The following is a 22288-nucleotide window of genomic DNA, read 5'->3' on the forward strand; positions in this document are numbered from 1 at the left end:
TTTGGTGCTCAAAAATAATCGTTCTGCATCTTAATCTGGGCCACATCCATGTTATGGACATTATGATTTGAATCTTTGGCCATATTTAATACAGACATCCACCATCAGAGGTGTACACAGAATATGAGGAGAAGCAGCACAGATCACATTCAGTGACACATAATGGAGGCACGACTTCAACTTCGTGGAAAAATTTTGTTTCTTGAAAATTCTTGTTTGCTTTATGGTAATACATCTATGGTGTAATGCAGTAGCATGTAACATGTAGCCTGCTGGGTGTGTGTGAGGCAGGACTGGCTTAGCGTTAGTTAGGAACATACCGGATAGCCCAGTTTTTTGCCTCCTCCACACCTTCCTCCTTTTAAAGTGAAGTTGAGTCAGCATACCTGCAAGCTTTGTGTTCAAGCTGAAACACTTTCCACTTTAACATCTCCCACGTGTTTCTGCACATGCAGCAACCAAAGGGAAGCATCTTCAGCTCCCATAATTTGACTTTTTTCAAGCAAAACAAACCATGTCAGACACCAGAGCAGCAGAGCGTGTCTGCAGACAGCATGCTCGCTTCTTAGAAATGCCACTGTACTGCAGTTTAGTGAAATGACACCAGGGGGTGCGCTGTGAGATGGACAAAATAAATATGTGGAACAAAGCTCCTCAAACTGTGTGCTGAGCCCCACCGACATGCAGCAGGTGAGGCAAAGACAACCAGGGAGAAAAATAGGAAGTCATTGTGTATTTAAGTTCAATAAAGGAGATTTTTGTGGCAAACTAACCAAAAAGGAGTTTTCTTACACTTATTGAGATGAAAACTTTACAGCTAAAACGTCTTGATGCATTCTCAACCGTCCAGGTAAGTAGATCCCAAAAGGTTGATTCTGTTCAACCTTTGGAGATTTACAGCTGAAACAAGCATATTTAAAGCCTGAATAGTTTCTTTCTGCAGCTTCGCCTGGATACTGGAGTTAAGTGCGTGGTCTCTTTGACTGACAGGTGTTCTGACACAGCTTGGACCTCTCCAATGTGCTTGTGCCGCTTGGAGTATTTCTTTAAAGGAATTCTGTGGCGTACAGAAGCTTCCAGTTTTAGAGAGTGCACTTTTCTTATTTATTACTCCGTTACTTTGCACTGATTAGCAGACATCTGTGTTTATGGAAGAAGCTGAACTTATCAGTCCGCTCTCTCATCCAAGAGATGCTGTAGATCTGATGTCCTCATTTAACAGATCTACAGCATGCTCACACATGCCACTGGTGTCTGTGCATGACTGAAAGCTAAGAGCATGTGGAAGGTGCAAGCACCTGCAGTTTCCAGAGAGCGGTGTAAGAGAAGTCTCTGGAGTGTTACAGTTATTTGACAGAGCTCCACCCACTCTGGCTCACCTGACAAACACGACTATCAGGAAACACGACTTCTTGACAGTAAAGGGAAGGAAAGCGTCACCTTTACACTGACGCGCTGAGCAGCAGCAAGAATACCGGGAGCACTGGGATCTTACAAATTAAGACCACTTGAAGGAAAGATTTTGCCGAAGACTTGTTGGGAAGGTTTTGGCACTGCCTCCTCCCTGCTGTCCGTCTCTGCCAGGTGTCTTTGTCGCTGAGGGGAAAATGGCTTTCCGTTCAGAGGAGGATTTATGCTGCCCTGCCTGTCATGACATTTTTAAAGATCCCGTCCTCCTCTTGTGTAGCCACAGCTTCTGTAAAGCCTGTCTGCAGAGCTGGTGGAAAGAGAAGCAAATCAAAGAGTGCCTGGTTTGTCGGACAGTGTGCGAGTGGAGTGATCCACCTTGTAACCGGGCACTGAAGAACCTCTGTGAGGGATTTTTGCAGAGTCAGAGAGCTTCATCGGGGTCTGACAGTCTCTGCAGTCTGCACTCTGAAAAGCTCAAACTCTTCTGTCTGGACCATGAGCAGCCCGCGTGTATCATCTGTCGGGATGCAAAAATCCACGCCGACCATCAGTTCAGGCCCATTGATGAAGTTGCACAGGAACACAGAGAGGAGCTTCACACATTCCTGAACCCTCTGCAGCACAAGCTGAAGCTTTTTAATGAAGTTAAAGTGAACTTACATCAAACAGCGGAGCACATTAAAGTGCAGGCTCTGCAGATAGAAAGGAGGCTTAAGGAGCAGTTTAAGAAGCTTCACCAGTTCCTAGAGGAGGAAGAGGAGGAACGGATGTTAGCTCTGCGGGAGGAAGAGGCGCAGAAGAGCCAAGTGATGAAGGAAAAGATGGAGGCTCTGTGTAGGGAGATGGCGAATCTTTCAGACACAGTCAGAGCCACAGAGGAGCACCTCAGAGCTGGAGATCCATCCTTCCTGAGGACCTACAAGGCTGTGGTGGAAAGAGTCCAGCAGCACCCCCAGCTGGATGATCCACAGCTGGGCTCAGGAGCATTGATAGATGTGGCCAAACACCTGGGCAACCTGACCTTCAACATCTGGAATAAGATGACAGACATGGTCTCCTACAGTCCTGTGATTCTGGATCCAAATTCAGCCAATCCAGAGCTCATTCTGTCTGAAGATCTGACTGGCGTGAGGCACGGAAAGAGAAGGCTCCTTCCAGAAAACCCGGAGAGGTTTGAATTCTGGGATTCTGTCCTGGGCTCTGAGGGCTTCAACTCGGGAACTCACAGCTGGGACGTGGAGGTTGGAGACAACAAGGACTGGGAGGTTGGGGTGATAGCAGAGTCTATGTGCAGGAGAGAATTTGTGGGCTCCACCGTGTGGAGCGTAGAATGCAGCCATGCCGGATACAGAGCGTTCTCCCCAACCAACAAATACATCGCTCTCTCCATCACAGAGAAGGTCAAGAAGGTCAGAGTTCATCTGGACTGGGACGAAGGGAAGCTGTCTTTTTTGGAGGCTGATACAAACACACACATTCACACTTTCACACACATATTCACTGAAAAACTGTGCCCCTATCTTTGCACCAGGAACCCACAGCTTCTGAAAATAGTGCCTGTAAAAGTGTGTGTGAGAAAGCTGACAGATCAGGAGGAGTGAAGTTACGGCTAGCTGGGCTTTAACCATGTAAGAGCACAGCTTTAATCACAGATTAGAAACAGGACAGATGGAGGCACAGTCACGATTACACAAATCTGGCATCCTTCGTCAACGTGCTCATAGCCCGAAATGGTTTCATAAAGCCTTGTCAGGGCGCGTTGTTACTGTGTAAATACTGCTGCTCTTCAGTTTGCACATGCTGGCAAGCTGAAGTGCAAATATACACTGTGCTACCTTAGTTGACATTTCGTAGTTTGCTACCAGGAGTGTTTCCAGGATTGTTCAGTGACCAGAACTGGAGCAGAAAACAGACTCGTGCAGACGTGCAGATGTGACTAAGAAGTGTAGTCAATAACATTTTACAATGACTCTTTACCTAAGCAAAAGTAATAGTAGTACAAACGTTTAAGCAGCAGATGATTTTACCAACGTCTATGTGACTGTGAAGCTTTGTCCCCCACAACACAGCACAATAATTTAATTGATCTATATTTTAAAATTTGAAAAATAAGAATTAGCTTAAGCTTTAAGTGTAGAATATAATGGTTGTAAGTAGAATGAAATAGTAAATAGTATTTAAATAAGTTTCCCGTAACACAGGCCTAAAGTCAGTGGGTTGTCCACGAGTGGCTTACAAACTTTGCTGGCACGAAAGTGTTTTTAAAGAAGTGCATGGAGCTGCACCAGGATCTCCTCTAAATTGTTTGATCATAGCAGGTTGCCGCGGTAACCAGTAGTTTCCATAGAGCAGGCCAAATGTTCTGCCAACTCTCACACTTTTACTAAAGTTTTACTAAAGCTCGCAGAGTAAGTGTGAAGTTTTTGTGTCCTTAATGCAAACTCTAGTTAACAGCAGCAGTCTGCCAGCGACCGCAGCAACAACACGGAGAGCTCTGTTGCAGAACTGTCTGCTACCAATTTCACCTGGTGACAGCCAGGAGGCTCGAGCAACCAGGTGAAACTGGTACAGGTGAAAACACGAGAAAATAAGGAAAACTAGAACAAGAATCATACAAAGGTATTAATTAAGGAACGTTTCTTCACTTTGACAGATTGTAATTGCTTAACAAGTGTGAATGTGTGTGTGAATGGGTCAATGACTGATTGTAGTGTAAAGCGCTTTGGGGTCCTCAGGGACTAAGTAAAGCGCTATACAAATACAGGCCATTTACCATCACTCTCCAAATGGTCGGAGAATACAGATTTTTCCCTAGCAACCAGAGGTTGCCAGCGGGTCTCTAGGCCTGTGTGATTGAGGCCTAAAAGCACTGAGTTAAATTACACGCTACTATTCAGTGGTGTAAGATTAACAGTAGCCCGGCAGCATGGGTGTGGGTGGCATGGGCACAAATTATATTTCCAGGTGAGCCGGTTCCACTCTGTGGAAACACTGCTGACGCAACACAGAACCAAGTGTGACAGCCTTCAAAAGGAGCAGAGACCTTTCAACAATAACTGTATACTGATGATGGCCCTGATATTCTCCAAGGAAGTTCCAGTAACTTGAAGAGGTTAAAGCAGAAGCAGCACTCGTAGTTTAAAGTGTTGATGAAACGAGTAAGTAAAGGATTTGTTCAGTGCACTTCCAGCGTCGCTGGAACTTTATACTCTTCAGACTCTGTGCTCGACTCCCTGCACCAGCAGGTGAAGTTGTGCCACAAACATCTAGTGAACTTCATTAATTTTGGAAAAGCAAAAAGAGAGGCTTCTGCATTATGTGACAACAACACCGTAGAACTGAAAATCCAATAGTCCCATGTTTTGGGTCACCACAGAGGAAATGCTCATTACAAATTAATGCAAGGTTGTTTGAAGTGATTATTTTTAATCTTTGATAAAGCATCCTTTCCTAATGGGAGGGGTCTCTTCCAGGATGACAATACAGTTCACATAGAGCTCAGTGATCATATGCTGTGACCTTGATCGTCAAAGCACCAAATGGGGGACCAGAAGCAGCGAATATCTTAAGTCTCTTTTATTTGTCATCGTTCTGTCTGTTCCTCAAAGAGACACTCATCACCATCACGAATATGGATTTTGACACAATTATATGAAGTATAACTACCATCTAGTGTTCAGTTGTTTCATCATCTTAATGTTTCTTTTTTGATGCTATCATTAATCTTATGTAATCTTTTTGATTTTCAGGGCATATCACATAATCAAAGTAGCGCTCAACAGTCCAGAATACAAACACAAAGATGCTGCTTCATGTTCTGAGATGTTATTCTTTCTATCGTGTTTGATGGATTTAGAGAGAAGAGAAAAGTGTGTTATATTTTATTGATAAGGGGAAGCTCATCTTTGAAACAGTGGACAAATTGTCACACAGTGTAGCTTTTCCATTTAGAGACAGGACATTACCCCCTCCACCCAGCACAGGTGTGACAGTGGCATTGTTTTCCTCCAGCTAACGAGTTTCAAGCCTCTAACAAGTAACGTGGAGACTGCCGTGGCCTCAGTCTGGTTGATCGATACCGGTCTCTCATGTGGGACTGCACCACGGGACACAGCAGAGGATATTGAATATTTCCATCCAGAACTGGGTCAGTTTGGGTTACAGCTGTTGCATGAAACACACAACAGAGGAACTATTTGTGTTGCACAACAAATGATTTTGACTTTAAATGTAATCTTGCCAAATGTTGTACCTTAAATGAACACTTTGAAAATATTTATAAGACCTGTATAAATCACAGTAGGGATCTGTTTACAGAAGGCAACAATGAACACTGCTGCTTGTTCGACGCTGGTTTGTGTATTATTTATATGAACGGCTAAACAAGGTGCACTAATGAATTTGAGTATTTTTGCATTGATTCTGTTGCTTTTTATTTAAAAGCTGATGAACAGCCTGGTGAACAGTGGAAGATTGCTTTTTCAGTAAACTGCTCATCGTGTATATCACTGTGGTTTTTCTTTTTTAAACTGTGACTACCAAGTAAACATAAGTACAGTAGTTTTGCATTTTCAGTGAATTATTAACAATAAGTTACTAACAATACGTTAGCAATTCACTAGATTGGTTTAAATTATTAACTTGGTGATTCTTGAACTCATTTGGATTTTTTTGCAGACTTTAAAAGCCTCTACAATTATTTGTGTCGCATTTAGTGTCTACAATAGTGAATTTTGCGAGTTTACCTGAACGCAGCATTTGAAACGATAAGATTCATGAAGCCACTTGTGTGAAGTCTAAAACGTAACGTAAAGCAGTCCCGCTTAATGTAGAAAATGTAAAATTGGACAAAAAACTTCGCTTTTACAGAAACTTAGCAAAATAATAAATCCGCGTCACAGTGAATAATATGTAGACGAATAGTTCACCGTTAAATCCACATTTTCGAATTGCTCCGTCTTTACAAAAGCGTTCAGATCAGTTACTTTTAAAGGAAATTACGTTCACATGCGCCAATTTTACGCTTTTACTTTGAAATGTCGGCCGCGTGACTTCCGGTTACAGTGTTTTCGCGGCTAGCTTGACATCGCGGGGGAGTCCAATGGAAGCCTTCGTCGCAGCCCGGAGGAGACAATCGAGTGAGATTTAACTCGAAAGCGGAGCTGATTTCATTAGATGGATCTTTAAAGGGCTTCTTTTCTCAACAGCCTTGATCTGTGGTTTGCCACATTCGGTTTCAAACTCACCGATCGGCCTCTAACGGCGTCCGCTCGGCCTTGTTTATACTGTGCAGGGCTGCTTGAATCGGGGAAGCAGGCCCGGCTCTCCTGTGCCCGTTTAACGGCCGTCCTGCGGCTGGAGCGTGTTTTGTGCGGATCGGCCCTTTAGCTCACCAAGTAAGTGAAAATACCAGAAAACAGACAGCGCCAGTTTTAATGTAGGATAATCTCTGAGTTTTTCTTTTGGAGTTTCGACGTAACGCCATGTCAGTTTTTAGTTATTGTTAGCCATTAGCCTCGAGCTAACTCCGCTCTCTGTGTTGAGCTTACTGGTTATGCTAACGGCTGATACTCGACTTGCTTGAATACCAACTTCAGGGGTGTAGAAGAGCTCTCACCGCGCATTTAAATGGATACCCAGTCTGCTCTACGTGATATCCACTTGTAAAATTTGTTATGTTTTCATTAATATTTATGCTAGCGACCAACCTGTGCAGAAAGCTGCAAATGAGCACGGTTAGCATGGTGCTAAGCTAATGGTAGCCTTGTTTTGTATAACCAGCTGGCTGAGAAGTACTCCGGCTGTTAGCTGGCACTTCTGCCCTGTGTTAACCTAAGAATAAACGACTTTCTTTTTCAAAAAATATGTTGTTGTTTTTTTAATTGTCAGTTTGCCTGTAAATAAAATTTAAAAAGCAGAGCTGCATTTTACAGATGTTGATTGATTCTGTGTATTTCTCTTGGCGGCTCTGGATCAAGTTGTAAATTACATTTAGAGAATCACATACATGTTCGTCTCGCCTAAGATGCCCTCTCTTTCTACTCCTTGGTCCTCCTCTTTCAGAGAATATGACCCAGATGCAACAATGACATCTAGATTTGGTAAAACCTACAGCCGCAAGGGTGGTGAGGGCACGTCCAAGTTTGACGAAGTTCTCTCCACCAAGAGAGGCACCCTGAGCACCAAATGGGGTGACACCACCTACAAGGCCAAGGTGGGCTCAAAGCGTGCTGGCGCTCCCAAGAATGACTCAGTCCTGGAGGTGTATAAGAGGCCCCGTCCATGCGGGGATGGTTTGGATGACCCGTTTGGGTTTGACAGTGATGAGGAATCCAAGCCCGTGTCGTCCCGGAGCGGGAGCAAGTCGTCTCCCGCCAAGCCAGCCTCAGCAGAGCCGCCCCAGGCAGAACGACCTGGGGTGTCCCCGGATACAGGGAGCAGGTCCAGCTTCCAGGGAGCATCTAAGTCCCAGCCGAGGGCGATGGACGACACCCTTCGGTTCTTCAACAGCAGCAGTGCCAGCACAGGTAATACACAGTCTGTTAAGATTTTCCTGAAAGTTAAATCTGCAGTGTGTCAGTGTAACGCCAAAGAGGTGACATTCACAGCCTTGCTAGTTTAAATGAGCCAGCTAGTAAGCTCAGGACACGGGTGTCTTGCATCGCGTGTCAAGCACATCAGGGTGAAGTCATTTAAACTTGGAAGAAAAGTCTAATGTTCGTTATTTTCTTCCAGCTGCTTCCCTTTCAGTTGGCAGTGATATCATTTCAGACACAGAGAAATCAGTTTCCCCGTTTGTACCCCTCTCAGCCGTTCCCTGTCAGCTTGACTCGCTTTCAGCTTTCTGTGACTGCTTCTGGCTGCCTGCCAGAGATGCGAGCTCGCTCCTCACAGCGAGCTTTGCCCCAGCGAGCACCTCAGATGGCTCAGAGGGCTGTTTTCACACTGATGGTACACCAAGCCACACTGACGGGAAGCTAGCATGACACTGAAGTTAAACCCTGCCACAAACATGTGTATTATCTGCATACAAAGGCTGCAGATGTTGACTCGATAAATATGATAATGTCACTGATGAAATGGTTCTTTTTAGAAAATAAAGGGCCGACGACGGCTTCTTTCAGAGTGGTCTGTTTGTACAGTTAAACAAGTCAATAGCACGTGGCTGTGAATCAAAAGTACATTTAAGCTTGTCAGCTTACAAAGGGCTGTAAAGATTGTGAGTAACAAGCACATTTTGCTGGCTTTATTACACCACAGGTACGCTGAACGTGCCACCGTTGTGTTTGCAGTGGTGAGATGAGGGGTATTGTGGTTTTTAAACAGACTCCAGCAAGGTTAGTTGCAGGCTGTTTACTTTCCTGTTCTTGAAGGCAGATGTCTAACCCTCATCACTTTCCTCCTTTCAAACAAAATAATGTCTTATGGGACCTACATAACATTGGTGTGGTTGGATTTAACAAGGATTTAATATGAGCAGAGGCACACACCTCTCTCAAGTCTTCTTCAGCAAAGATGTCACGAAACACCTCATCCAGGAGGCGTCCTGTTGGATTCCCGAACTGCTTTATCAGCCTCATGGAAGAGCAGCAGCTCTACTCTGAGCTCTTCACCCTCTGGAGTAGAATTGTGGTTGAGTGGGGTTAGCGTCTTCGCAGTCCACTGGCGGTCTGTGGATGGTCCGTCTACCTGCAGAGAAAGCTGTTGTCGATTGAGGTTGTGCTACACAGGTCTGTGAGCTACCATCAGTCAGCTGTGAAGAAGAGCAAAGTGAAGAAGAGTGTTTAAAAATGACGAAAAGCGTCCACTGCAGCCACCATCTGCTTTTCAGGCTGCATTTTTGATCTTCAAAGTTTTTCCCACGGACTCTGCCGTTGCTCTGTTCCCTGTTTTGGCCCATAAGAGTGCGCTGAAGTGAGGTTTTGCCTCATATACCCACAGATATTCGCCGCCAGCATACAACTCATAGCTGATTCGAGTTACTGAAACATTTCAAGAAATTGTAGGAAGTTCTGTGATTTGTTTTCCTGCTCTTCCCCGAATGCTCTCCTTTTTTATGTCCATGTCGTCTGATCCTCAGCAGCATTGGGCGACTCTCAGATGATTACCTTCTTCAATGCAAAATACAAAACAATCTGACCACATGCAGGACTGGTTTACATATGTGTACATGCAAACCTGAATAATTACTGGTCATTTAAACACCATATATTAAGTTCAGTTTCACCAAACAGATTTTTCTCTTACAAAAAGCTTTCTGTGGAAACAACTGTCTAAAACCTCATGTACATCCATCTCGCTCACTTATTAAACCTAATACGAGTGCACGAATCGCCCGATACGCACAGATCACCTCACATGTCCTCGTGGTGCACAGATGCACGAATGTAGGCTTTGTTGACGTCCCAGTGTAAAACTGGGACCTCTGCAGGAGCCTATAAAGCAGGGATAGGCCACTCCAGGCCTCGAGTTGGTGTCCTGCAGGGTTTAGATGTGTCCTTGATCAAACACAGCTGATTTAAATGGCTAAATGACCTCCTCAACATGTATTGACGTTCTTCAGAGGCCTGGTAACGAACTAATCATCTGAGTCAGGTGTGCTGACCCAGCGTGAGATCCAAAACCTGCAGGACACCGGCCCTCGAGGCCTGGAGTTGCCTACCCCGGCTATAAAGGTTAAAATATTATTTAAATAAGCTGCTGCTACGTGCTGGTTGTTCTTCTGCTGGGTCAGTGCACAGCTCCAGATAGAGGGAGCGTAATGGTTGTACATTACTGTGGATCATGCTCCGCAGTGAGTATATGCAGCTAATCTCTGTACCGTTTGAATATAGATGTAATCCAGGCAATGGAAATAGCACTTTGATGCTAATCTTACTGTTCTGTAATAACAGCAGGCTTACATTATTGTTAGCTTAATGTCTAATCCTGAACATTTCAGGATGCAGCAGCTTATTTAAGCCATGTATTAACTGTCACAGGCTAATGAGTAGTTTCTGTAATTGTTAACTCTGTTTCTAGTCGAGGATCACAGGCTGTTCTGTTTATTTAGGACTGCCCGCTTTCTTTGAACAAACAAACAAATAAAGAAAACCAATAAATCAGCAGCTTACATTTGTGGATCTGTGCAAAGCTGGCAGCATGAAATTTGTGTCCAAACCCCACGAGGACATGTGACGTGATCTGTGCGTGTCAGGCGATGCGTCCACACGCAGTTAAGCTTTTGTGAGTGACGGGGATGCTACGTTTAGTTTTAGACATTTGCGTTCAAAGAAAGGTCTTAGAAAGAGGAAATAATCTGATTAGTGAAGCTGAACTTCAGAAATTGTGTTTAAGTGATCAGTATTTATTCAGGTTCGCATTGAGGCACGTTAAAGCGGTTTTACGCGCAGTTAAATTGCATCGTAAGCCACAGACGTTTACGAGTCCTCAAACGTTGCACACAAATCACTACACATATTTGTAAATCTTTGCGTACGCTTGTGGATCATACCGTAGCATTAGCGAAGCTTTTGAGTCAAATTTCTCCCCATAGCGTTCGCACTTAATGATGAGGAAGTGCTTTCTGCGATGTGGTGACGTGACAGGCAACGATAGAAACTAGGGCTGGGTATCGTCACTGATTTCTAGAATCGATTTGATTCCGATTCACAAGGTCGAGAATCGATTTTAATCGATAAACCGATTATAAAAACCCACCCCTAATAGAAACCATCAAAGACTCGTCACTGATGTGAACAGAGTAGAAGACAGTTCAGGATTCAATTTGCAGGAGCAAATGTTTTAGCGGGATCACTCAGCTGAGCTCGATTCTTCTGTTGCCACAGACGATCAGAAATTGGGCTTCTTGTGTCAACATTTACAGAGAGTCGGAGTCGGGGGAAGAAGGTGGTGGTGTTGGTGCAGTTGTGCTGTTTTGAAAGGGCGCTCTGAAGCTGAAGGGACTCGGATTGTCCGGTAAACTGAGCAATTCGAAAGCAGGTGGTTAATAATCAGCTGAGCAAATGCAAACTACTGTACTGTACTACTGCAGTGTGAGGGTGAGTCAGAGTGAAGTCTTTCTTTCTTTCTTTCTTTTGTTTTAAGATGCAGCTTGATTTTGAACTTTAATGAGAAAATTTGCTTCGTTTGTCATATTTGGCGTTCTGAGAAGCTACACCTGTTCGTTTAGCGCTGCTGCGTCATCGTTTAAAACCGTTTGGAGGAAAAAAAAAATTATCTGCAGCAAAATTTTTTTTTCTTAAGGACTTGTCCTGCTGGGCAAGTTGAGATACAATGAATCTAAGAAGAATCTTAATGATTACATTCACTCTTATCTGCCCGTCACAGACGTGTTGTGCTCTCAGAGTTCAGAGTCACTTTCTGTGACGTTGCACTGCTGTAGAAAGAATCCAACTTACTGGAGCTCACAAAGTTGCTGCATTTGAAGTAGGGCTGCCACAAACGATTATTTTGATAGTCGACTAGTCACCGATTATTTTTGCGATTAGTCGACTAATCAGATCATCATCATTGGACGTAAACACAGCTTATTGCACCAGCAGCATCTGCTCTTATATAACTATCATTAGCTTACAGCTTTAAGTGTTTAAGGTGCTAACTAAAAATAAAGACAAGATGATAGTTTATTACAATTTTAATGAAATTTGCAGATTGTTTCGGTGAAGTTTAATAAACTCCTTGCTATCTAAAATATAACAGGACACCGGAGTATATTCTCCAGCATCTCACACTTCTGATAATCAGCTGTCTGCTTGACGTTTATTCAGCTGTGTAAAAACTATAACTTTAATCTCAGCCAAACCGATTTACTCAGGAACAAATAAAATACTAAAAAAAAAAAGCCAAACAACAACATTTTTAATTTATCTAAGTGACTCATATATATTTAACCTGAGTCGCGAAAGACGGCGGTGGGTTTGAAAACAATTTGCCGGGAGTCCGGTGTTCTCACGGCGCTAGTGACCTAGCCCCCGGCTAGCTATCGAGCTAGTGGGTAACAGACGTCTCCGAAAACGTCGGAGCGCTTTTGAAAATATGTGGTGTCCTGATAAACTGAGCAGATATTTGAGGTTTACACAGCTACATTCTCGCCTGAAAATATGTTAAACGTTTATTTTGTGACCCAGAAAGAATAATAAGAGTAATATTAAAACTAACTAGCTGCCGCCATTGTTGGAAACTGAGCTGGGCTGCGCTATGAATTCTGGGACACAGCTGCTTCTTCTTCTCGGGGTTTAACGGCAGCTGGCATCCTTGTACATGCAGTGCTGCCATCTTCTGTTTCAGTCCGTTATTACACTCTTAAATCCTGCTACTTATTCCTGCGTCTTTTGCGATCTTACAAAGCTTCAAACGACGCGTCGACTATTAAATCAGTCGTCGACGATTCTGATAGTCGACGTAATCGTGACTAGTCGACAAATCGTGGCAGCCCTAATTTGAAGGCATTTTAATAAAATGAAGACAAGTTATTGCCAAAGACGAGAGCCTAAACCAAACACTAAACTCTGTCCTGAACTAATGCTGATTTAAAAAAGAAAAAGGAAAAGGAAAAAAAAGGAGAAACTAATGAAGCCAACTGGTGATAAACCAAGTCTTCGTTGATGGGGGAAATGGCTGGCTCCACAGTTAATGAACACGGGTTATTAAACGATATTGAGGGTAACAGAGAGCTCTGCAGCAAAAACAAATGCCACAGAGTAGGAATCTTCTTCCTTTAGTGAAGGAATCTTTAAACTTTTAGTTCAAGACAAACATTCGGAGGCTCGTGCAGGTTGGAGCCCAGAGTCCTTCTGACTTGGTGGTTCTTACCTGGTTAAAGATTAAACACGGAGTACCTCTGTGCTGCTTAGTTTGTTTTTTTTAATACACAGCTCTGCAAAACCCTTTAGACAGTCGCACACCCACACAGGCTGGAACACATACTGACATCAAGCCCCATCTGCCTCGCAAAGCCAAAGTACGCAAACTGCCGGCTTTGCACCTTCCCGAGGTGTCACCTCTCCAGACTCTTATTTTTATCTGCCTGGCTTTAAAGGAATGCAAGGCGATCAGCTTCCATCATCAAACGGCTTCAGAGCAACATTTTGGGTTTCTCGTAGGCTACAGAACACAGTGTGTGTGTGTGTGTGTGTGTGTGTGTGTGTGTGTGTGTGTGTGTGTGTGTGTGTGTACAGGCTGCTCCTCGCTCTGCCATCTGCCAAAGAACTGAAAGTGTGTTAATCACCAGAACATTTTGCAACCGCGTCAGCAGTAAAAACAGCACATGACTGGAAAAACAAACCCGAGCCCTTTGGTTTCCAAAAACGCCAAACTCAGAGCTTATCTGGGATCCTTTAGTTAAGACTTGACGTTTTACATGTGCACGTTTAAAAGAAGGGGATTGGAGGGCGCTCAGAAAGGCCTGCTTCCAACCCTGCTTGTGGTTGGCCGTCATGAAGGTGTCCGATAATTGGTTTACGTGTTAGGTTAATTTAGTCAGAATAACTTGAGTGTTTTTTGTAGAACTGGCAGACACTAATAGCTAACCTGTGTCTGTACCTGAGTTGTAGCCACGGAAACCCTCAGAGCTGCACAGCGTCGTTCGCGTGGACTTGTTTTGATAAAGTTAGAAGAAATCGTTGGAGGGCTGAGGAGAAAAGACTAAATGACTCATCTGCAGCTCTCGGTTCACGTCACGCTTTGAAAGGACAGTAAAATAGTTGAAGTCATGGAGGAATCATAGCACTTTATACGTTTTACACTCAGTTGATATCAGATTAAACGCTTTGGGGAAAAAACTAACAAACAGCATTTGGATCTTAACCAGAAAAAGACTTGTGTCCACAGACGTACACAGCTTGGTGGCGTTTGAGTGTGGGGCCTTTAAGGACCTTTAGCAGTCTTCTGGGGGCCTCGCTCGTTCTGTGTGTTTGATCGTCTCCCTTTATTTTTATTTGTCAAATAAAGTCTGAATCATAAGCTGAAGTAACTGAAATTGCCTCCACTCCACATTTGCTACCAATCAACCTTGAATCAAAAACCACAGAAGCTGATATTATGTGACGCTACAGCGTGAAGCAATTTCCTGTTTGCTCAGAGGGGAAAGTGAAGCATTGTGAGTTATGTGCCACGGCAGAGGTGACACAAATAACCGGGGGTGCTAATAACCAAACAGCATGACTTGTCCTGGAAGTGGCTCCAGACCCATTTTGATTCTCTTGAAGAATTACAGCTGCTGGCAAATGACTGTTTGCTGTGAGACCTGGCTGCTGTTCCAGGTGTGTGTGTGTGTGTGTGTGTGTGTGTGTGTGTGTGTGTGTGTGTGTGTGTGTGACCTGCTTTTATTGCATAACGGTGTTTTTTGAAATGGTGTAATCTTTGGGTGCATCATCATTGTGCCGAGGTGTCTGTGAAGTTCAGCGGTAAAGTGAATGTAGGGCATATAGAGTGTGTGTGCGGTCGGGGGGCTTTCTTTTTTCAAATTTTTTCAAAGTAATCGTGGCAGCCCTACTTCAGACAAGGTTCTGTTTGAAGGTCTTTTTCCCCCTTCAGGCATATAAAGACTGACATTTTATGTGTATATTTATCTTGTTTTCATTATTTTTATAAGTCTAGTTTTTATCTGTTATTTCAGTCAGCAAAGATGTTTTTTTGTTTTATGTCTGTATTTTCATTGTTGTTCTAGTTATTTGTGCAGCACCTTTTCCTCTTTCAAACATTAAAGTTTAGTCCATTTGATCTTTAATACAAATTTGCTTGTGAAAACTGGACCAGCATAAAAATGCACTGACTCTGACTCTGTTTTCATTCTCAGGAAAGTCCAAGCAGAGCTTGTTGTCCTCGTCGTCAGAGAACCAGCACAGCTACACGTGGTACCAAAATGTTTCTGAGAGCGACAAGAAGCCCCTGGCCCAGACCACCACCCTGAAGACTGGCTCTAAGGCAGAATCCACCTATGACTCGTGGGATGTTATAATGGGCCTCCGGCCACCTTCTCCCACACAGGAACCCCGCAACCCTGCCCCTACTCTGTCATGGGCTTCGGCGGGCGTCACGACGGCAGGCGGCTGTGACCCGGTGCAAACCCGGCACGAGAAGACCCCCTCTCCTCCACAGCTGCTCCTCAGCGACAGCGACGACCTACAGGGCAACCCTGACCTCACTGAGACGTCGGATTACTCCCAGATGTCGACCTCCTCGTCACTTGAAAGGAACTCGAACTGTCGGACATACAGGAGGCCCAACAAACAGGGCAAAGCCTCGGACTCCAGCAGCTTCGCAGCCACTGTTTTTGGCTCAGATCTTCCCAAATCCGCATCTGACAGCAATAACAAAACGACAGGTGGCAGAGGGAGCCGGGGCAGGACGAGGGACTACACAGTGTTGCACCCATCCTCCATATCTATGTGTAACGTCACCATCCAGGACCGAGTGGTGGAGGAGTTTGGGACTGATGCAGCACCCTCTTGTGGTAGCGGTAGCGCCGGTTCAGGCAGCACGACGCAGCTGGGAGAGGCCGGGTGGCAGCGGAAGAAGTCGGAACAACAGAATACAAGGTTGGTTAACGGGGCCGGCGGTCCTCGTGTGTCAGGGTGTTCCACAGTGTGGACAGTTTGATGTGTAACTGCCTACACCTGCTGATATCCCACAAGAACTACAGGAAGACTGAATTATCCCAGTTTTTCCCATATGTAGACTTATTTTCCATCTAACAGATCGACCTCATCCCTCAGACAAACAACTCGCTCTCTCTCTTTTTCTTTTTTAAGTAACAGAGTTGTGCGACATCTGGTGATGGACACAAAGCTTAATGATCATTCTCTTGAGTCCACATCCACAGCAGACCTGTAGAAAGTGATTCAGTAGGTCCATAAACAGAACCTGGATGCTGAACATGCCAGCACGAAGCACCCAGAGTACTTCATTTGAAATTGCAGCCACCAAAAGCATATTTTGAGTTTTAATATTTTATATCAAACTGCTTAATAAAATATTTGTAACAGACTTGGAGAGAAAATACAGATTTAAATCAGACTGTTGCAAAGTAGTTTATTATAACAAGCAAAAAGCCATTTAATATCAGGTTTGAGACGTTTGAGAGGAGAAAAACATAAAGCAAATACATAAAAATGCATGTAGGTAGTTGTTTATGCTGTGTGACTTCTCACAGGCACGGGGACATATTATTCAGTGAAAACCATCTATGATGCCTTTCATTTCACACGTTTTACATCTTTACCGTATCTCCGTCTCAGCGTGAGGCCGTGGGCCTCTTTGGTCTCATTTCAGTTGCTGAGACTTCATTTACTTCCACTCCACTGTAATATTTTGGCAGTTAGCGTAATGCCCTTTGTTTTGCCGAGAAGAACGAGCGCTCGGTGATTTTATTTATTTTTTTCGTTTGAATTAAATGACCTTGGTCACAGAAAAAAGTCCATCCATCTGAATCGCAGGGTTTTTTCTTTTAAAATGCTGCAAGAAATCAAATTGATATTGATTTTGCTTTCATTACCTGGGCTGAAAATGATACATTTTATGAGGGAAAGTGTTAATTAGAATATGGTGGTTTGCCATTTCATGTTCGTGCTAATCATGAAACACGTTAGACTGAAGCCTGAAATGAAAAATCCTCTCCACAAGTATACTTTTACACATTAACATTCAGTTTTAATTAAGTCGTCTCAGCAGAATATTAACGCCGTTCCTCTGGATGTCCTCTCCGCAGGTTCAGGCAGACCCAGACCAAGTCGAAGAAGGACAGTAAGCTGGACCTGTTTGGCTTTGAGGACTCGGAGGCCCAGCAGGAGGAGAACAGTAGCGACAGCGCGGATGGCCGGTCCAGTTACAAAATCAAATACTTCGGTTTCGACGACATGAGCGACAGCGACGGCGCTGAAGACGACGACGGCAGAGCTAAGGAGAGGAGGAGGGCCAAAAAGAAGGCCGCCATCACCACAGTGACCCCGGTGGTCACCATAGAGGAAATGCCAGCTGATGACCCGCCAGATCCGTTTGAAAGGCTGGAGGTCCAGGAGATGCTGGAGGTCCAGGAAAGGCCGGCAGTCAAGGAGAGCAAGAAGAACTCTGAGAAGCAGGAGAGCAGGATACGAACAGGTTAAAACACCAACACTGCCTGACTGATAACGCCGATGTAGTGATGAGGATATCTCGTGAAACCACCTTTTTACAAAATCAGCCAAAGAGCCGTGTGCAAAGTGTTGCAGTAACATGAGCAGGCTTGTTGTTTTAATCCTGTGCATATCATCCCATTAATTAAGGAAGGACTGAGCTGAGTATCAAATAACATTCTGATCCCAGCTCGCCGACCTGGATCAGGTGTCTTGATTATGGACCTCTCCTTCAGTTTGACCTCTCCTTCAAGGTCAACACATTGATCTGCAGGTCAAAGTGATGATAATGATTTATAGAGCTACTTAAAAAGTATTCTCCGAGTGCTTCTTGTCTTTTCATATTTAAAATTTCTGATTTAAGTATAATCTGTGGTAACGTAAGCCAACACGACTGAAAAGCGTCGGCTCGACTCGCTCACTCGATCTCTTCAGTGTAACACTTGTTGGGAAGGTCCTGTTGTGTTATTTCATGTCTGGCGCCTCCGTTTGCTTCACACTGTGTGTGAGGTGTGTGCTCAGAGAGCAGGGAGAGGGGAATGGACTGCAGCGACAGCAGTGAAGACTGAAATGAAACTCTGGCGAATAAATTGGTCGAATAACATTTATTTGTTTTGCAAAGTTGAAACGATGTTCAAGTTTAGTTGAACGTCGCCTTATATGTGAAGCGATGATAAAACGGGGTTGTTGCACGCCTGCCCTGAGCCTGTTGACACATGCCTCTCTGAGTCTGACTGGGAAAACCCTCTGACACCAGTTTGCCAGTCGCGCTGTTTCTGGAACAGCCTTTTAAAGAGAGAGTGAGATTCTTAGCGGTCCTCCAGTGAACACTGATTTTTATTTTGTCATTATTTTAAGGTCACATCATAGAGTCTGTAGCTACGACAGTGTGCTGTAATTCCATATGAAATGGAATAAGATGAGATACACTTCATTTATTCCAAAAGTAAGGAAGTTACTGTGTAACAGCAGCCAAAACATTAAGCACAGCTTGTTTAAAAAGGGAAATGGAAAGATTTTAATAGGTTTGAACAGTTTATTTTAGTGGGTTAGCGTCACAAAATACACCAACGCATTTTGCCCTGCTCCTCGTTCAGCTCGTAGGGTTTTTTCTTTTTCGTGTCTCTTGCACACTAAAGCAAACACCTTTTATTACATCAAACTCTGAGTCTCTGAATCTGGATTTTCCTTTTTATTACAGTATTTCCTTCTATGAGCGCAGGTGGTTTGAGGAGCATTCACATTACTCATCTTAAATGCAGAAGAATATAACAGCTCAATAGAATATATTTACAAAACGACAAGACGAAAAAAGCTGAATAAAGTAAAAATGGCACGATCGGGTGGAATAAAACTGGAGCTGTGTGTGCTTTTCTTGTTGTTTTGTGTATGGATAAACATTAGAGAAAGCCAACACGCCAGCATAGACTGAACACACGGACACACGCACAAACGGTCACACTCTAACAACAAACACAATCAGCTAATCCTGTTTCACTATCCAGCAGGCGCTCACTGTTAGGACTGCTGGAAATGAGCTAAAGCTCACAAACACACAGTTTCATTTGACCTTGTTTCTAATAACATGTTTTGTTTTTTTTTCCTCTCTCATGTGGAAAAACTCCTGGATTTAAACATGATGAAGAAGCGTGTGCTTTCAGATTCAGGCAGCTCATGAGCATATTGCTTCTTTCTATGTGTGCTGTTAAAAATAATTAGTTTGGCCAGGAGAAGGGCTTTAAAATGTTAAATAGATGTGACATAATCTCAAATTTAATTACTTAAAAAAAAAAAATGTTTCCCTGCAGATGTCCTGGACTTCTCAGAGGACGGCCTCAGGGTGGTGGCCAGCGGTCTGAGGAGGCCGCCTCAGGGCAAACCTGCAGAGAAGAACCCGGACACCCTCCGGAGGATCTTCAGTGCACAAAAGAAGGTCAGACGTGACACCGCTGCTGAGTCACATGAGGGTTCGCAGTGTTTATGTGACAGGCTGAGTGACTTAAGTGTGTTGAAATGTCACCTGGATGCACTGCAAACGTGTGGGCCAGGAAATCTCGTGCAGAGAGCCAGACTAAAACTTTATTTTGCCTTTATTTAACCAGGAAGCCCCTTGGCAGTAAAATCCTTTACAACAGAGACAGGTCCAAAGAAGCACACAGTTACAGAGCTGCAAAGATATGAAACATAAACACCAGAAAACATGGAGGATAATAGAAAGTCTGGCTCAGCAGTTACACAATAAAGGTCATACAAGTAATGGTCTAGTTAAACTTAAGAGTTAGGATTTGAGGAGCCACTGAGAAGAGCCAAAATCATAAGGTTCATACATTATGGATTAGTAAATAAAATCTACTGGTGCTGTTGTCTCCTTTAGGCTTAGTTAGAGGCCAAGTAGCAGATCATGACATACAGTGGTAATATTCGTGCTGGATAATGAGAAGGATAACACGAATTGTGATATGCAGAGATTAGAGTCAAAGTGTCACCATAATTATAATCAGGAGCATTTAACAAAGTGCTCACTAGAAGAAAGCGTGTCATCCAACCTGATAGCAAACATTTGTAGGATGAATGAGAGTGAAGAGCCCGTAAAACCAATCAGTGAACATCTTCATAAAACAAGAATTCAGACAGGATGAGCGGATGAAAATCAGCTGAAACCAAACACAAAGGAGTTTCATCAAGAAGCTCGTTAATCCATACGAACCTCTTCAGAGAAACATCCTCATCTCTAAATGTAAAACCAGGACTTGTTACAGAAAGAGATCTCAATGTACCTGTGGGGACGAGACTGTCCACCCACGTCCTGTATGACTCAGTACTGTGTGTGTGTGTGTGTGTGTGTGTGTGCGGGGGCGGGCAGAGCTGAGGTTTATCAGTGCATCGATGAGGGACAGACAGAGTTGTTTCTGAACATTTCTTGACTCCTAGTCTTTTATTTATCTGCCTGCTAATGGCCTCTACCTCCCCGTCTGCAAATCAGACTATTGATCTCATAAGAGCCGGGTCCCCGTTTCATAGCGAAGACGGATCGATGCTAGCGAGCCGCAGCGGTGGAAGTGCACATCTTAATATTACTGTAAATGAGTTGCCAGCGTCTCATACCTGAGGCGGTGTTTATCTCCTGTCCTCCCATCAGGTGAAAAACTTGAAGTGAGAGATTAATTGGACTTACTTGCATTAAACTGTAGGAGTGTTTTTAATCAGGCCTCTCTGCCGCTTCCGTACTTTTCCGAGTTTGTCCTAATGAGCTCTGCGACGCCTCTCTATTACAGCCGCGTGTTAATTGTGTTCTCTTTAGTTTGCAGGCGTTTTAACTTTGTTTGAAAAGGTGACGCGTGATTATCGTTTTAATTAGTAAGACTGATTTCTGCATCCAAATTAGTTTTGCGGCAGCGTGTCAGGATTTGTTGGAATGTGGTAATTTGTACCAGAGTTTCTGCCTCTGGAGTTAATAACGCAGGCTGTTTTTGCTCCGCCGATTGTCCTTTTAGTGCCCTATCTTTGGGAATCTGCTGATCCAGTATTGTTTTCCCCTCACTTTAACATGCTGCAAATGCATTGGAGTCATCTTATTATAAGGTCGTGTAAGGCAAAGGACCGCTGCAGCACTGTGAGCAGACTCAGCAGAGCCAATAAAGGAATTAAAGTTGTAGCTGAAATCCTGAAACTCGATTAAAAAGAAAGATGTGTTGATCGCAGCTGATCTTATCTGCCTAATTAGCCTCATATTTGCCTCATGCAACCTCATATGCTCTTCCAGCATGTCAGGTGGGTCCCACGCCAAAATGATCTATGTGAGGCATTATCTAAATTAACTTTCATTTCAGTGGCAGGGGTTTTCCACCTGGGAGTTGTTCTTCCATCCCATCTTTGCAGCTGGAGACTTGCTTTCAGCTCAGGATTCGTTGAATGTTCGATGTCTCTTATACTGTCAACAAACCCTCAAGTTAAGAAAAAAATCTGCAGTTCCTCTAATGTCCACTTGAGGCTCCCTCTAAAAGTTAAGGTTGAATTTTGCAGCAGGCAAAGAATAACTCCATGGTGTTCTTCTTATTGCTCACCTGTTTATTTTTTCCTATAGAGGCGTGACTGCTTTCAGTGATAGCTAGCTGTGTTTTAGCTTTTTGAGTTTTCATGGCCTTCTTTCTAATTATTAGGGTTGGACGATTGGACGAATATAACGACTACTTTTTACAAGGGGGATTTATTTATCTGATTGCCCATGAGTGAGTTTGCTAATAATGATGGCGCTAATAAAAGCAGTCAACAGAAAAAAAAATAATAGCGCTGTTTTAACAGCACCCTCTTTCATCTGCGAGCAAATGCCCCCACCTCAGCGTGCGCCCAAGTGCTTGTTGATGGAGCTGTAGAAGCTGGTGATAGCCTAGCATAGCACGTGCATGCTCATGCAAGTTAGTAGTGTTTGAGTACTTTGCTCACACCATACATCTGCACGAGCGGCACACCGCTTTGGTTACATCCTTTGGCTTTAAACCAAATAAAAGACGTAAACCTAAGAAATCCCAAATTGGTGACTTTATTATTATTATTATTTTTAGCGCTGTCAGCGTTAATGCGCCGTCATCACAACTAAAGCGATTAACAATTAACCCATCTGGAGTCAAAATCCCTGAAATGTCTCTTGTCAACCCATTTTGGCAGTTTGTCCTAATTTTGTTAATTCTGCGCTCAAGATGGGTCGAGAGCGTTAAAAATTGTAATCGTGATGACCGCGTTTAAGCTACGTTAGCGCTGACAGCGGG

General features: G+C 43.8%; 2 protein-coding genes across 3 annotated transcripts in view; both read left to right on the forward strand.

The window, feature by feature from the left end:
* The first annotated feature begins 1407 nt into the window (after positions 1–1407).
* LOC102313072 (nuclear factor 7, ovary-like) lies at positions 1408–6334 on the forward strand. The gene has a single exon (XM_005932190.3). It carries the CDS (start codon positions 1608–1610, stop codon positions 3009–3011), a length of 1404 nt encoding a protein of 467 aa, XP_005932252.1. The 5' UTR covers positions 1408–1607; the 3' UTR covers positions 3012–6334.
* A 162-nt stretch (positions 6335–6496) lies between these two features.
* The window catches only part of LOC102313370 (wings apart-like protein homolog), a 37541-nt gene continuing 21749 nt past the window's right edge, over positions 6497–22288 (forward strand). Inside the window, exons 1-5 of one of the 2 annotated variants that reach the window (XM_005932191.3) lie at positions 6497–6806; positions 7474–7937; positions 15209–15950; positions 17120–17508; positions 19331–19455. In XM_005932191.3, coding sequence (XP_005932253.1) covers positions 7496–7937; positions 15209–15950; positions 17120–17508; positions 19331–19455 — 1698 coding nt within the window. In that variant the 5' untranslated portion in view covers positions 6497–6806; positions 7474–7495. Of the gene's footprint in view, positions 6807–7473; positions 7938–10004; positions 11451–15208; positions 15951–17119; positions 17509–19330; positions 19456–22288 lie in introns of those variants that run through there. The other variant, XM_042224742.1, reaches the window with a different exon arrangement.

This window comes from Haplochromis burtoni, unplaced genomic scaffold (genome assembly GCF_018398535.1).
Source record: "Haplochromis burtoni strain Fernald_Lab_line unplaced genomic scaffold, NCSU_Asbu1 Contig_148, whole genome shotgun sequence".
NCBI classification, from domain to species: Eukaryota; Metazoa; Chordata; class Actinopteri; order Cichliformes; family Cichlidae; genus Haplochromis; species Haplochromis burtoni.